Source organism: Myxine glutinosa, chromosome 3 (assembly GCF_964187855.1).
Source record: "Myxine glutinosa chromosome 3, kmMyxGlut1.1, whole genome shotgun sequence".
NCBI lineage: Eukaryota > Metazoa > Chordata > Myxini > Myxiniformes > Myxinidae > Myxine > Myxine glutinosa.
This window is the reverse complement of record NC_136263.1, coordinates 30,557,571-30,572,797: the sequence shown is the minus strand read 5'-3', so window position 1 is coordinate 30,572,797 and position 15,227 is coordinate 30,557,571. Positions and strand designations below refer to the sequence as shown.

At 44.9% G+C, this 15,227-nt stretch overlaps 1 protein-coding gene across 3 annotated transcripts in view; it reads left to right on the top strand.

Moving 5' to 3' along the window:
• The window catches only part of NHLRC2 (NHL repeat containing 2), a 277,896-nt gene that overhangs the window by 110,108 nt on the left and 152,561 nt on the right, over positions 1-15,227 (top strand). For all 3 annotated transcript variants that reach the window (XM_078773794.1, XM_078773795.1, XM_078773793.1), the window contains 2 exons: positions 7,024-7,145; positions 13,388-13,520. In XM_078773794.1, coding sequence (XP_078629920.1) covers positions 7,024-7,145; positions 13,388-13,520 — 255 coding nt within the window. The remainder of the gene's footprint in view (positions 1-7,023; positions 7,146-13,387; positions 13,521-15,227) is intronic.

The window sequence follows — 15,227 nt, the reverse complement described above, 5'->3', positions numbered from 1 at the left end:
AAACGGGAATACGTGTTGAATTCTGTGCAGTCTCCCTCCACACTGCGAGCACCGGTCACGGTAACTTGGCTTACTGCATTGTTGATGATAATTGCTTCCTAATTTTAATGGTGTTATAATCATCTCATTGTGCCGGTGTGCACTTGCAAAACATTTTCACATCTGCTTTCCATGCCACCAGCTTGGATTTTGTTTTTTTATATATTATTTTTGGTTACCCTTCTTTCCAAAACCTACAGCTGTGTCCATGTGCTGTTGTGCTGATTCGACTTATTTTTTTAAAAAATCTCTATTTTCATACCATTTGTCTCCTGTTCGTTCTCTGTGAACCATTAATTATGCAGGATTTTTGTACTTTTTCATATTGCATTTGGGACTGGGATTATCTACATATTAATTACACAATTATGCTGACTTATGACCCATGCTGTTCTTCCTCTTAAATTTCTGTTTCCCCTCCATTATTCTCCTTCTTTTTTTTTTTTCTTTTTTTTCTTTGCCTCCTTTCCTAACCCCTGACTATCTCCTAACCTCCTTTCCCGGAACCCACTCCTGTCGGCGCACCTTCCATGCTTACTTTTATCCCATATCCTCTCCTCTTCCCTTCATTTTTCAAAATATCTTACCCTTCACCCCACCCCCCGCCCCCCCCACCCCCCCCCCCCACACACACACACACACACTTAATTAATTGTACAGTATCGGTTGTTCCTAAACTTAAATATAAATAATTTAAAGGATTGTTGTAAATGATGTTAATTTCACAACATCCCATGTTCAACTTTATTTAAATTGTAAACCTCAAACATAGTTTCTCCACCTAAAGCAAGAACGTTAACCCGTAAGCAATTGACTCATTTCCCGACTGCATGGATCATCAGCTGGGCACCGTTCTTCCTCGAGGTTTCGATCCTTTCAGCCCAGGACCTCTCCAAACGGCGGATCCACAACCTCGATCATCTATCTATAATTCCAGTAATCTCTGTGTGTTTGTTTGTACGTTTGTACGTTTGTACGTTTGTACGTTTGTACGTTTGTACGTTTGTTTGTTTGTCTGTGACCGCTGTTTCTCGACAACCACGGGTCCGATATACTTTAAACTTGCCAGGTATATTGCTGGGGACCCGAGGATGTGCCTTTTGAAGGTTTCATATTAATCGGACAAGTACTTACCGAGCTATGGCGATTTAGCCGTTCGCCGTTCGCTTTGGCGTTGCGAATGGACCAAACCATTGCATGTAAATAGAGGGGGGGGGTTCTGTGGTCGTTGCGAATGGACCAAACCATTCATGTAAATAGAGGGGGGGGGGGTTCTGTGGTCGTTACTGCCACGTGGTTTCAAAGTTTTTTTTTTGTTGTTGTTGTTTGCACGCATGTTTTTTTGCACCCACGTACGGGCACGCCCATAGTACGGGCATGCCCTAGTAATAATAATAATAATAATAATGCATTAATTTTATATAGCACTTTTCAGGGAGCCCAAAGACGCTTTGACAGAGTGCAAAACATAATGCATAGCAAAACATAAAAACAATTGCAAAAAAAGAAGAATCAATAGGGAAATATTCAAAGCACAAAGGAGGGAGAAGGAGAGGAGATAGTCAGGGGTTAGATGCTGTGGGTTAAATGTTGAATGCAGTGTTGAACAGGTGGGTCTTGAGTGATGTTTTGAATGTGGTGAGTGAGGAGTCTCTGATGGTGTGAGGTAGTGAGTTCCAGAGGGTGGCAGCAGCGATGGAGAAGGCCCTGTCCCCCCAGGATCTAAATTTGGTCCGGATGGGGGGGGGGGAGGGGGGGTCAGGAGGTTGGTACCAGCAGAGCGGAGGTTGCGGGTGGGAGTGTGTCTGGAGAGGAGGTCAGCCAGGTAGGATGGGGCCGGGTTATGGAGGGCTTTGTAGGTCAAGAGGAGGATTTTGTACTGGATGCTCTGGGAGATGGGGAGCCAGTGAAGCTTGTAAAGGACGGGGGTGATGTGGTCACGGGTCCGGGAATGGGTGAGTAGACGGGCAGCGGAGTTCTGAATGTATTGGAGTTTATTGGTGATTGTTGAGGGTGAACCATAAAGGAGGCTATTGCAGTAGTCCAGACGGGAGGTGATGAAGGCGTGGATGAGGGTTTCTGCAGCCACGGAGGAGAGGGATGGACGGAGACGGGCGATGTTTTTCAAGTGAAAGAAGGCTGTCTTTGTGATGTGTTTAGTGTATTTGTCGAAGGAGAGGGTTTGGTCAAAGATGATGCCAAGATTCCGGATGTGAGGGGAGGTGGATACTGGGATACCGTCGATGTTGAGGGCAAAGTTATGGGTGGATTTTATGAGCGTTTTTGGGCCAATGATGATTATTTCAGATTTATCACAGTTAAGTTTGAGGAAGTTGATTTGAAGCCAGGATTTTATTTCAGTGATGCAGTTTGTCAGGATAGAGTGGGTGGCGGTGGAGATGGACTTGGTGGAGATGAAAAGCTGGATGTCATCGGCGAAGCAGTGGAATTGGAGACCATGACGGCGGATTAAGTGACCGAGGGGGGACAGGTAAAGGATGAAGAGGAGGGGGCCAAGAACTGAACCTTGGGGGACACATTGGGGGAGGGGAGCAGTGGGGGATTTGCGGTTATTGATGGAGATGAACTGGCGTCTGTCAGAGAGGTATGATTTAATCCAAGAGAGGGCAGTGCCGGTAATGTTAAAGGTGGTTTCAAGTCGGGTGAGGAGGATGGTGTGATCGATGGTGTCAAAGGCGGCGCTGAGGTCGAGGAGGATGAGAATGTTGAGGTTGCCAGCGTCAGAGGAGAGGAGAAGGTCGTTGGTGATTTTGAGGAGAGCAGTTTCAGTACTGTGGTTGGAGCGGAATCCGGATTGGAATGTTTCATACAGGTTATTGGCAGAGAGGTGATGTTTGAGTTGAGTGGGTACAGCGCGTTCCAAAACCTTTGACAGAAAGGGTAGGTTGGAGATGGGTCTGAAGTTATTTAGGGTGTCAGGGTTGAGTCCAGGTTTTTTCAGAATGGGGGTAACAGCAGCAATTTTGAGGGACGGTGGGACGATGCCTGTAGACAGGGAGGAGTTTATTGTTGCAATGATAAGTGGAGAGACAGCAGGAAGGGAGGCCTTGACAAAGCTGGAAGGGATGGGGTCAAGAGTGCAGGTGGCAGTTTTCATTCCTATGAGGAGTTCAGAGAGGTCAGTCGGGGAGACTGGGGAGAATTGAGACAGGGGATGGCAGGATAAGGGGGGGCAGGTGGTTTGAGGGGGAGCGGGTGCGGCGGTGGTCAAGCTGTTGTAGATGTTTTCAATTTTGCGTTGGAAGAATGAAAGGAAGGAGATGCAGTTGTCTATTGTGAATGACTGGGTGGTGGTGTTCAGGGGGCTGAGGAGTTTGTTTATTGTAGAGAAGAGTGCTTTTGGGTTTCCGGAGCCAGAGTGGATAATTTGAGAGTAGTAGGCGGAGCGGGCACGGGAGAGGGCATCTTTATAGTGTTGTAGGTGGTCCTTGTAGGCCTGGGAGTGAACTGTGAGACCTGTTTTATTGCGGAGTCTTTCAAGTTGGCGAGCACGAGTTTTCATCAGGCGGAGTTCAGGGGTAAACCAGGGAGCAGAATGGGTGAAAGAAACTGTTTTGGTTTTTATAGGCGCAAGTTGGTCAAGGCAGGAGGAGAGAGTGTGGTTGTAGTAGTCAGTGAGGTCAGAAGGGAGGGACAGGGGAGGTCAACGAAGGGAGAAGTGGACATTTTTTCAGAGAGGGTGGATGAGAATGAGGTAGGTGAAAGAGCTTTTAGCTTACGGAAGTTGATAGTGCGATAATGCCTTGGTGCTGGGTTGGGGATGTTGATGGTCAGAGTGATGGCTAGGTGGTCAGAGAGAGTGAGGTCGGAGCCAGAGAGATGGTGCAAAATTAGTCCAGTAGAGCAGACAAGGTCCAAAATGTGACCACGGTTATGGGTAGGAAAGTTGACATGTTGAGTGAGGTTAAAGCAGGTGAGTAAATCAGTGAAGTCAGTGGTTATCGTGGAGTCAGTGGAGTCCATGTGGAGATTGAAATCACCAAGGAGGAGGATTGAGGGGGAGAGGGAACATTGCTGGGTCAGAAAGTAGGAGAAGTCAGACAGGAATGATGGGTGTGGTTTGGGAGGGCGGTAGACAACAGCCATGACTGACTGTGTGTGACCAGAGAGTTTAAAAGCCAGGTGTTCAAATGATGGACAGATGCGATGGAGATGAGGCTGGTCTTGATGTCTTGTCGGTGAATAACGGCAATTCCACCACCTCGGCCCTCCGAGCGTGGTTTATTGATGTAAGAATATCCATTGGGTGTGGTGAGGTTGAGTGCGAAGTAGTCCAGAGGTTGTTGCCAGGTCTCAGTGAGACAGAGAAAGTCCAGTTTATTTTCCAGGATGTAGTCGTTCAGGATGAGGCTTTTGTTGTTGAGGGACCGGGTATTGAACAGGGTGAGCTTGATGTTGTTTTGTATGGCGGGTATGAATTCAGGTGATTTGGCCAGGGTTCGCAGACAGGAGGTGCGATTGTGTGCGTTGTTGTGACCAGGTGCGTTGGGACGATGAGCGGGAGTGCGCTGAGCCGACCAGAGGACGGGGATGGAGTGACCTGATTGTAAATAAACAAACTTACGACCGGAGCCACGGTGAATGTACCTAGGTCGTCGCAGGAGTCCATTGGATTTGATTGCAGAGATGCATGATGGGGTGAAGCGGGTATTAAGCAGAAGAAGCCTTGCGGCGGAGTACCGCAGAGCCATGTCAGCAGGAGCGAAGGGACGAGCACGAGGCCAAGGTTGAGGAGGCGAAACAATCGTCACAACCCACGGGAGTGGGCCCGAGGAAACAGCGAAGGAGCCGAGCAGGTGAAGCCAGGAGCAGAGCCGGGACCATGCAGAGGGCAGACAGGAGCGAAGAGACGAGCACGAGGCCAAGGTTGAGGAGGCAAAGCGGCAAATGCAGCGGCAAACGACTGCCGCCGCTAATCAAGATCACGGCGGCAAACCGCCATCACCGCCGCTGCAAACAATGGGCACAACCCACGAGAGCGGGCCCGAGGAAACGGTGAAGGAGCCGAGGAGCCGATCATGGATCCACATCAATTGATGGTAAATCAGTGGATCCACAACCTCAGTTGCGTCCAGGCAGTCAGTCAACCCATCAATGCAACATCACTTATTCCAACTTTACTCGCAATAGGATTTAATGTGTTGTCATATATTTATAACTTTCCTTCCACACTCGATAATATGATAATATCATTAAATCATGCACATCTTACCTTAAATACATCAATCTACTAACTAGCACGATCACACCACCTCGACACACACACACACACACACACACACACACACACACACACACACACACACACACACACACACACACACACACACACACACACACTGTTTATATTGTGCATAGATGGCTAATTGTATTGTCGACAGCTAAGTCAAAACAATTACCAAAGATGATAGAACATGCAAAATAGTTTCCCACCTAGAATGGAACACAGTAGAGAGAATACCTCTGCCAGGCTGCACAGCGTACGTTCTGTATCCCACTGATGGGCCAGATCTGAATTCAGACCTGACCAAATCTAATGGGCTTGTTCTTGTCACAGAACCAACTCATCCACCCAGTTTTGTCATAAGTTGTCCAACACTTATTGAAATATCATGCTATAAATAGTTTTTGACCCGATCACTCAATGGTGAAGAATCATTGAGAACATTCTCTGATCCGATCCGGATTCAAATCCTCACTAAAATTGAATAAAGTGTCCTTGTCACACACCAAACCTGTCCACCAAGTTTCATCCGAATTATTCTACAACTTTTTGAGATATCTGGTTCACAAACAGACAGCCAAACAAACAAGAAAGGCGTCGTGCAGAGCACGGTACTTGCAGAATTCACTCCCTCCTCCCCCAAAAAAGGTTGCCATGGATACATCAAATTGTCCATTTCATTAGATTAAAATTGACCTCAAGATTAAAACTTATCTTAATCAAAACTCAAGTCAATTGGATGTAAATTGACGATTTTAAATGTTCACCCTTGAATTCACCTTTGACCTTTTGACCTAAAGTAGTTACTTTCCCAAATCAGTAATGCATTATGCAATTGTTATTCGAATTTGAAGTCAATCGGATGGAAAATGATGATTTTTCAGATGAAAATTGATGATTTTAGGAGTTTGACCTTGAGATGACCTTCGACCTTTTGATCTCCAAAATGGTTGGCTTCCAAATTCAGTGACCCAATGTACAAATCCTGTTCAACTTTCAAGTCAGTCGGATGAAAAATGACAATTTTTCTTGAGAACCATGGGAGCTCCTGTTCGCAGACTTGATCATAACAGCAGATTTAACGGAAGAGCTACAGAGAAGAGTGCTGCAGAGAATGAGTCACAATGAATCAACCTTTGCAGATGAAAAATTATTCCATTTTGTCCAAAAGATATTTTTTTCCCCCAACAACATGAATGAATCCCATTGGCCTGAGGATACGCACCCATTGTTGGAGGAAAGAGTGCAACGCCGTCTGGAAATGTCATCGGAAATTACTATAATCTGTACCAAGTTCAGTTGGTAGAAAACCATTTCTTCATGGGTCGGAGAGGGGGGTTGGGGGGGGTGGACTTTGATTTCTCCCTTTTATTTGTTTTGTTCATGATGTGGGTTATTTATTTATTATTATGTAACCAAGATGTGATCTCCACCCATCCCTCTACTTCCACTTCCAGTATGATAATATATTGCCATTTTCTTCACTCCCTTTACTCTTATGGCCTTACAACATTCTCTCCTCTCTCGATCTCTCCATCCTACCCTCTATTATTTCTACTGTTATGTTGTATCCTCTGTTTCTTTTCTCCCTTTTTAATTTCTACTATTTTAACCATAATTTAACTGCTGTTCTCCCTCCTACTCCATTATGGCCAATAAATAGATGGCCTGCTCCCCTCCGACCCCACTCAATGTGATCCCAATAAATGGCCCCTTATTATGTTTTTTTTTTTTTTTAGGTCGACTAAGAGGGTACAGTGATGGAACTTTCTCCAAAGCTCGTTTCAACATGCCCCAGGGTGTCTGTTCTCTGGGAAAGAAGATATTTGTGGCTGATACGGAGAATCACCTAATCCGTCAGGTAAGGTTTTATACCTTTACCATCCATCCATTCAATTTCTTTCAAAATTTTGATTCATCAATTGACCATTTAATCGATTTATTGTTGATGGCTTTAAGAGGAGTCGAGACCGGCTTCTGTTCTACCGAAGATAGGACTACATGGGGCATACGCCCTCCTGTCCTACAATGATTTGACTTGACTATTGTTAATCCATTCAAAGGGTGAAAGGATAAATTAAGGTTTGGGGTGGCTCTAATTTTCTGTACACTAATTGGCATGGTGCATACCCCTATGGTCGTGAAGGTGCTAGCAACTGAGGGAGTAAAGTGGATGTTGATTCGGAAAGTGTGGAGTGAGGAGAAGATACCAGATGATTGGAGGAAGAGCATCATACCAATTTTGACCCAGAAAGGGGACATCTTGGACTATGGAAATTACAGAGGGATCAAGTTTGATGGAGCATGGTATGAAGATACTGGATAGGGTTGTAGACCAAAGGCTGAGGGAGATTGTGACTATATACCAGATGCAGTTATGGATTCATGCAAGAAATGGAAACAGTGGATGCGATTTTCATCATGAGATAGATTCAGGAAAAGATGTTGGAAGGAAATTAGAAGCTGTATTATGCATTCGTAGATCTAGAGAAGGCATATGATAAGATTCTTAGAGAAGTGCTGTATTGGTGTTTTGAGGAGGAATGGCGTACCAAGAGAAGATTGTTCGGACCGTGATGGAAATGTATGCGGAAGCCAACGCTGTGGTCAGGATAATGAATGGGGATTCACAACATTTTAGAGTCGAGGTTTGTCTACACCGTGTACACCAGGGCCCTGCACCACATCCCGTCTTTTTTGTGGTGGTGATGTGCGTGCTGAGTGACAATATCAGAGATTGAGAACTATGGGAGCTCCTGATCGCAGACAACTTAGTCATAACAGAAGAGTTAAAGAAGTGTATTTAATCAGAGGTCAAAGGAGTTGAAGAAGTGTATAATACAGTTAAAGGAAGAGCGCTGCAGAGAAAGGCAAGAGAGGTTAGAGAGGGAGCGATTGACGGTCAATTCTATAACGACAGAGGTAATGGTGCGTGGTAAGACTGATGTAGAGAGGGTCAGGGTTGTAGATATAAGGAGTGGAAAGCTGGCACAAGTGGACAAATTGAAATACCATGGTTCAACACTAAAAGAAGAGGTGAAACCTAAAAGAAGAGGTGAAGTGAAACAGAAATCCAGTACAGAGTGAAGGCAGCATGGGCAAAATGGAAGCAGGTTAGTGGAATCGTCTGTGATAGAAGGACACCGAGAAAATTTAAGGTTAAAATGTGCAAGACAGTGAGTGATTAGACCAGTTATAATGTACGAGGCAGAAACATGGGCTTTCAGAAAAAGAGAAGAGGAGTTGCTGGAGAGGGTAGAGATGAGAATGCTTCGGTGGATTGAGAGCAGTTGAGGAATGAGGAGATGCACAAGGGAGGAATTGTAAATATTACAGAAAGGATTAGAGAGACTCCAATTATACCTTTCCCACCCCACTCCCCCACCATCCCATGCCTCCTCCACCCAAACCCTCTCCCTCTCACAGATCTTACGTTGTCCCTGTTCTCTGCTGTTGTACTTGTGTGCTTCCCTCTCTCTCCCCATCTTGTCTCCCGCTCCCTTTATTGTATGTTTTGTGTGTCCGTTTGTCCTTTTTTGTGATTGATGTTAGCTCTTTCACGAGCCTCGATGTTTGTATACAAATATATATATATTGGTGGATTGGGCACATGATGAGGAAAAGGGATGAATAACCAATGAAGAGAGCATGGAATGAGCCAATTGGAGCGAAAACATCAAGAGGACGTCAGAGATTGATGTGGAGGGAGTAAATGAAGTGGAAAGACATAGGAAGATGTGGAGGACAGAGGGGAATGGAGAAGGAGGATCCGAGTAGCCGACCCCAAACTCTTGGGGTTTAAGATGCAACGAAGAAGAAGATACTGGTATGTGTGTAGGATTTGCCTCCATTCAGACAGGTATGCTCATAAGTTTTTATAAGGTTTCCCTCATTGCACCCTCCTCATTTTGTGCTTTGGTTCAATCCTACGTATTTTCAATAAATCATATCAAATCCAAGGGTTAATAGTGCAGACGCGTGATGAAGCCATTCTGGCCCATTATGCCCTTTTTTTTTTTCTTTTTTTTTTTTTTGTATACAAGATCGAGGCTCGTGAAAGAGCGAACATTAATCACACAGAAAGACAAACCGACACATAAAACATATAACATCGGGAGCGGTAGACAAGATGGGGAGAGAGGGGGAAGGACACAAACACAACATTTGAGAGCAGGGACCGAGAGACATGGAGACATCGAGAGATCTGAGAGAGGGCGAGGGCTTTGGGGGGGGGCATGGGAAGGGGGCGGTGGGAGAGGTATAAAACATATGGACACTGCCAGGACTTCCAGGAAAGAAGTTGGAATTTCAAACAAGGTGGATCTGGGGTGGATTAGCGGGGGTAGAAAAGATCAAGGTTTTGGATGGGGGAAGATAAGAGATGGTGGTGAACAGCTGTTTTAAAGACCTGGAGGGAGGAGTGGGATTGAAGGGAGTGAGGGAGTTTGTTCCAGAGGCGGGAGAAAAGAGGAATGAAAGAGTGAAGGTGAGCAGAGAGCCGAGATTTCGGCAGTTTAACCATCAGAGGGTTGCTGGCAGATCTTGTGCGACCTGTAGGAATATTTGGGGCACAGAGCACAGAGAGAGCTGGGGGTGCAAGGCCGGAGAGGAGTCGGTAGAAGACAGAAAGACCACCTACCTGCCTGCGGTGAGTGAGTGAAAGGCCCTCAGAGATAGCTTCATCGCGGGAGATTCCAATAATTCTGAAAGCTTTGGTTTCAACAGCGTGAAGCCGAGCTAGGTGTGAGGCAGGAGCACCGGCCCATAGGGGAGAACAGTATTCCATTGAGCTGCGGATGAAAGCCTTGTATGTGGTGAGGAGCTCAGGTGTGCCGAGGAAGGACTTCGCACGACGGAGGATGCCCAGTCGGCGACTGGCTTTGGAGGCCAGCTTGGAAATGTGGTTTTCCCAAGAAAGATCATGGCAGATAGTGAGACCCAAAATCTTGAGCGACAGAACTTCTTGGAGAGGATTGTTGAGAAAGTAGATGGGAGGGTTGTCCAGTCGATCTTTTCGGAGAGACATAGTAAGAGTGTGAGATTTGTCAGGATTGAAAGACATGTTCCACTTGTTTGACCAGTCTGTGATTTTGTCCAGGTCTTCAGAGAGTGAGGAGGCAGCAGACTGCCCATCTGAGGGAAGAGGAATGGAGCGGCAGAGAGTGGAGTCATCAGCAAAGAGATAGAGAGGATTTTCGAGAGAGTCAGAGAGATCATTGATGAAGACCAGAAAAAGCACGGGGCCCAGAACACTGCCTTGGGGAACTCCAGCCTGAACAGGAAGAGGAGATGAGAGAAACCCATTCAGGGCCACACGTTGACGACGACTAGAGAGGAAGTCCGCCAGCCATGCGTGGAGATTTCCATGGATACCAAAGGAGGAGAGTTTGGTGAGCAGAGCGGGGTGCCAGACCGTGTCGAAGGCACGTGATATGTCGAGGGAGACAGCTCTAATTTCCTGTTTGGCATTGAGGACCTCCATCCATCGTTGAGACAGCAGAAGCAGCATGTCCAGAGTAGAGTGACCTGGTCTGAAACCAAATTGATGATCAGAGATCAAGCCATTGGAGAAGAGGAAAGATTTCATATCCGAAGCAATGATGGATTCCATGACTTTGCTGATAATTGGGAGAAGGCTGATTGGTCTGTAGTTGCTAGGATCTGTTTTTGCACCTTTTTTGTGCAAAGCGGTGATGTTGGCTGATTTCCAAGCAGATGGCAGTTGACCTTGAGCAAAAGAGAGGGTGAAGAGAACAGAGAGAGGGTGAGATAGAGCAGCAGACCAGGATTTTAGGACCCGTGGGCTGATGCCGTCGGGTCCAGTTGCAGAATCAGAGTCGAGGGTTGACAGAAACTTTTCCACCTTGTCAGGAGGAAAGGACACGGAGTCCAGGAGCAGCAGGGTACGACTGGGTATGGTGGGTACAGAGAGGGATGGGTTTGGGACACAAGATTTAGAGGCAAACACAGAGTTGAGGCATTCAGCTTTTTCACGTGCGGAGTCAGCTGTGTAGCCGTTTGAGGTAAGGGAGGGGATGGAGGGGGAACAAACACCAGAAACGGATTTGACCAGACGCCACCAGGATTTGGAAGAGGGAGACAGATAAGAGAGTTCGGTCTTGAGAACGGAGAGATATTGTTTCCTGGCTCTCCTGAGGGTGGACACACACTTGTTTCGGGCTTTGTGAAAGGAAATGAGATTTCCTTCCGTTGGATTTGCTTTCCAGGAGACGAAGGCAAGTTGTTTCTGGGCAACAGCCTCACCACAAGATTCCGTGTACCATGGACGGGAGGAAGGGTATGACAACTGAAGACGAGATGGGATAAATCTGTGCATGAGAGAGAGCAATTTACTTTGGAAGAATTCCCAGGATGAGTTGATGTCAGAGGTGGTAGAGATGGGAGACCAGTCCAGATGATTGATTGCTGCTTGAAGACCGTGCCAGTTGGCCTGAGTGAAATGCCAGACTCGTCGACGCTGAGCAGGCTCCCTGAGGATGGTCAGAGAGATGTCCACTTTAACAAGGACATGATCAGATGATCCGATCGGAGCAGAAGAAGAGCAGCAGACATTTTCAGGGAAGTTAGTCATAACCAAGTCCAGAAGAGAAGATGTTCCGTTGACTGAGATCCGGGTCGGGAAATTGACAGATTGTGTCAGTCCCAGTGAGTCGCAGAAGTCCTTTGCTGAGGAGCCATGGCTGGTGAGAGAGGTACCCACACCCAGCCAACTGGCATGATGACAGTTGAAATCACCACATTTTTTACATTGTCTAAGGTCTTTGGAGGTATTTTAATTAAGGAAGGTATTTTAAGGAAGCCTTCCTTCTTGAGAAGCAAACGTTCTTGGATACAATCAACACATATGATATATTATATATGATTTAAAGCTGGGGCCACCGTATCATGAGGCAAGTGCTCAGATGGGACTGCTAAACAAGCCAACCTGCCATTATAGGATGGGATGAGCACGCAAGCGCACGATGTGACACGGGTGTGATGATCTCTTCAGAGCTTCTCCTGCATTCATTTGCACACCTGTATTTGCACACTTGTATGTCTGTATGTACAATGTGTGTGGTCCCTGTGTTAATGGAATGTTAAGTAGTTATGTGCACAGTTCTCCCTATAACCTCTTCGTTTCCAAGGTCATGTCAGTGCAAAATTGTTGCCAGACTATTATAAACATCCAAAGGGCACAGCTGAAGAAGGAAAATTGCATTCCTGGGAAACACAGATTTTGCTCATTTATCTTGCTTTGTAAGCTGTGATATTTGAAGCAATGGAAATACAATTTCATAAACGTGTGATGTGCGGACGAATTTCAAATAGGCCGTAGCACTTTGCAGCTGTACACTTGAGCGTTATTAATGCTCTTCCTAGCAATGAATGAAGACATTTTGCACACTTTTTTTTCTTCTTTTTTTTCTTACCTACGCAACCGAAGGTGGACGGAGATTATGTTTTGTCCCTGTTTGTCTGTCTGGTTTTCTTGTTTTCTGTGAGCAGGATATCTCAAAAAGTTGTGGATGGATTTGGACGGGTGTGTGACAGGTTAGTTGTTTGACAAGAACGAATGGATTACATTTTGGTGAAGATCCTGATTTTTGATCCATTCAGTGTATTAATACTAGCTCTTGCATGAGCCTAGACTCTGTATCCCCAAAAAATAGTTGCTGGATGATGTGGGTAGGGAATTGAAGCTCGTGGAAGAGCTTGCACTTGTACACTGACCGGGTCAGGATAAAACAGGACAAAAGGAACAGCAGAGAGCGGAGGAAACACCAGCAGCAGAACCCAAAGGCCAAAAAAGGGGAAAGCGGACAAACAATGGGGGGCAGGAGAGGATCCATGAGGTGGATAACATGGACACAGAAGGGAACTCTCAGGAAGGATAACTGGAAATTTGAAGGAAGGAGGGATTGGGATGGCGTTGGGGGGATGGGGGGGGGGGGGGGGGGGAAGTTGAGTAAATTTATTATTTATTTTCCAGTTTTTGATTTCAAGTTTTAAAGTTTTTTTTTAACATTTAAATTATAAAAACAATTCGACCATTTGAACATACTTTTGTACGTCGTCATGTCATGTTGACTTTCTTTGCAGATCGACTTGCAGAATGGCCTGGTGAGCACACTGGTCGGGACTGGAGTGCAAAGCAAAGACTTTGAGGGAGGGAATGTGGGACCAAAGCAACCTATAAGCTCCCCGTGGGACGTGGCAATTGGCTGCTCTGCTGGTATTTATTATTATTATTATTATTATTGTTATTATTATTATTATTTTTATTATTATTATCATTATTATTATTATTATTATTGGCCTTGTGCGTACTGTCATTGTTAAGTAAAATCTGTTTTTTATTCATAGTGAGAATGGATGAAAAGCATCTGAGGAGTTTTAAGGTTGCGGAATGCCATATGGTTGGTTCACGTCACTCGTTTCAGGGAAGCAGGATAGCTCAGGTGGTGGCGTGCTTGCCATTTGATTGAGTTTTCGAGTGTGAATTTAATTCCTGATGGGATCAAACAAAAATTGGCATTGTGTAACTCTTTTGGCATTGTGAATGTAGTTTTCGCAGGTGGTGCTGTATTTTGGAGCATGCCTTACTTTGGCTGTCTTGTATTGCTTTACAGTAGATTGTGCATGATAAATATCCCACTGTATATTTTGAAAAGAGTACGCCATAGTGTGCTGGTACTCTAGGTTCCCTTCTTGTAGATGTTAAATGGCTGTTAGGTTAAGTTAATGGTAAGAATTAAGTTATTACTTGTTTAAAAACAAGCACATTGATAGATAAAGTTAATGGGTTGTGGATATGACACAGGCATGACGGGCCAAATGGTCTCCTCTATCTAATTTTCCATTTCCATCCTTGTTAGTGAGAACAGTCACCCCAACATGACTGTTCTAACAAAGGAATGTTCCAAATTTTTACGTCCGCCACCAATGGTGGACGGAGGTGGTGTGTATTCTCCCCTAGATGTCTATTTGTTTGTCTATCTTTGAGCAGCACATCTCATAAAGTTATGGACAGATTTGGACGAAAATTGGTGGATGAGTTGGGTAGATGACACAAACAAACCGATTCGATTTTGGTTAAGGTCCGGACGCAGATCAGTGGAATACAAAACGCAAACTGTTCAGCATGGCAGTGATATGTGCCAAGACTCAAAGCTGTAATCGCTCCCAAAGGTGCTCCTATGAAGTATTGACTCGGGGTTGAAAACCGATATAAATTAGATATTTTTGTGTTTCATTTTTAATTATTTCGTAATAATTTCCCCCAAAAAATTATATTTAGGCATTATCGGATATTATATGTAGATCAGTGACAAAAAAATCTCAATTTAATCCATTTTCAATTCAGGCTGTAACTCAACAAAATGTGAAAAAAGTCAAGGGGTGTGAATACTTTCGGAAGGCACTGATGCTGAGGACCCGGTCAGTGAGGCACACTTGTGACCAGGTGTGTTTTGAATTTAAATATATATGTGTGTATATATATATATATATGTGTGTGTAAGTATATATATATATATATATATATATATATATATATATATATATATATATATATATATATATATATATGTGTGTGTGTGTGTATATATCTATATTATAATAGCCGTAGATGATTCTGTCTGTCTGTCTGTCTATCTGTTGGGTGTCTGTCCGGGGTGTGGCTTACTCGGTTTGCAGAGTCGCTCCACCCATAGCTCCACCCATTCTGGGAGTGGCTATAAACAAATATCCACCATTTTATTAACTCGCATAGCTTTGAGTCCTGTTTTGTAGGCCCGTGGTGTCTTGCTCTCCCCCAGTTTTATTTCAAATCAAATTCGATAAATCATTTCATTTTTCACAGTCGCTAACATAGTTTTAGACTCGGTTGAAAAAAAACGGGAAGAAAATCCGATGAAAGTTGCCGTTTATAGAACGAAAT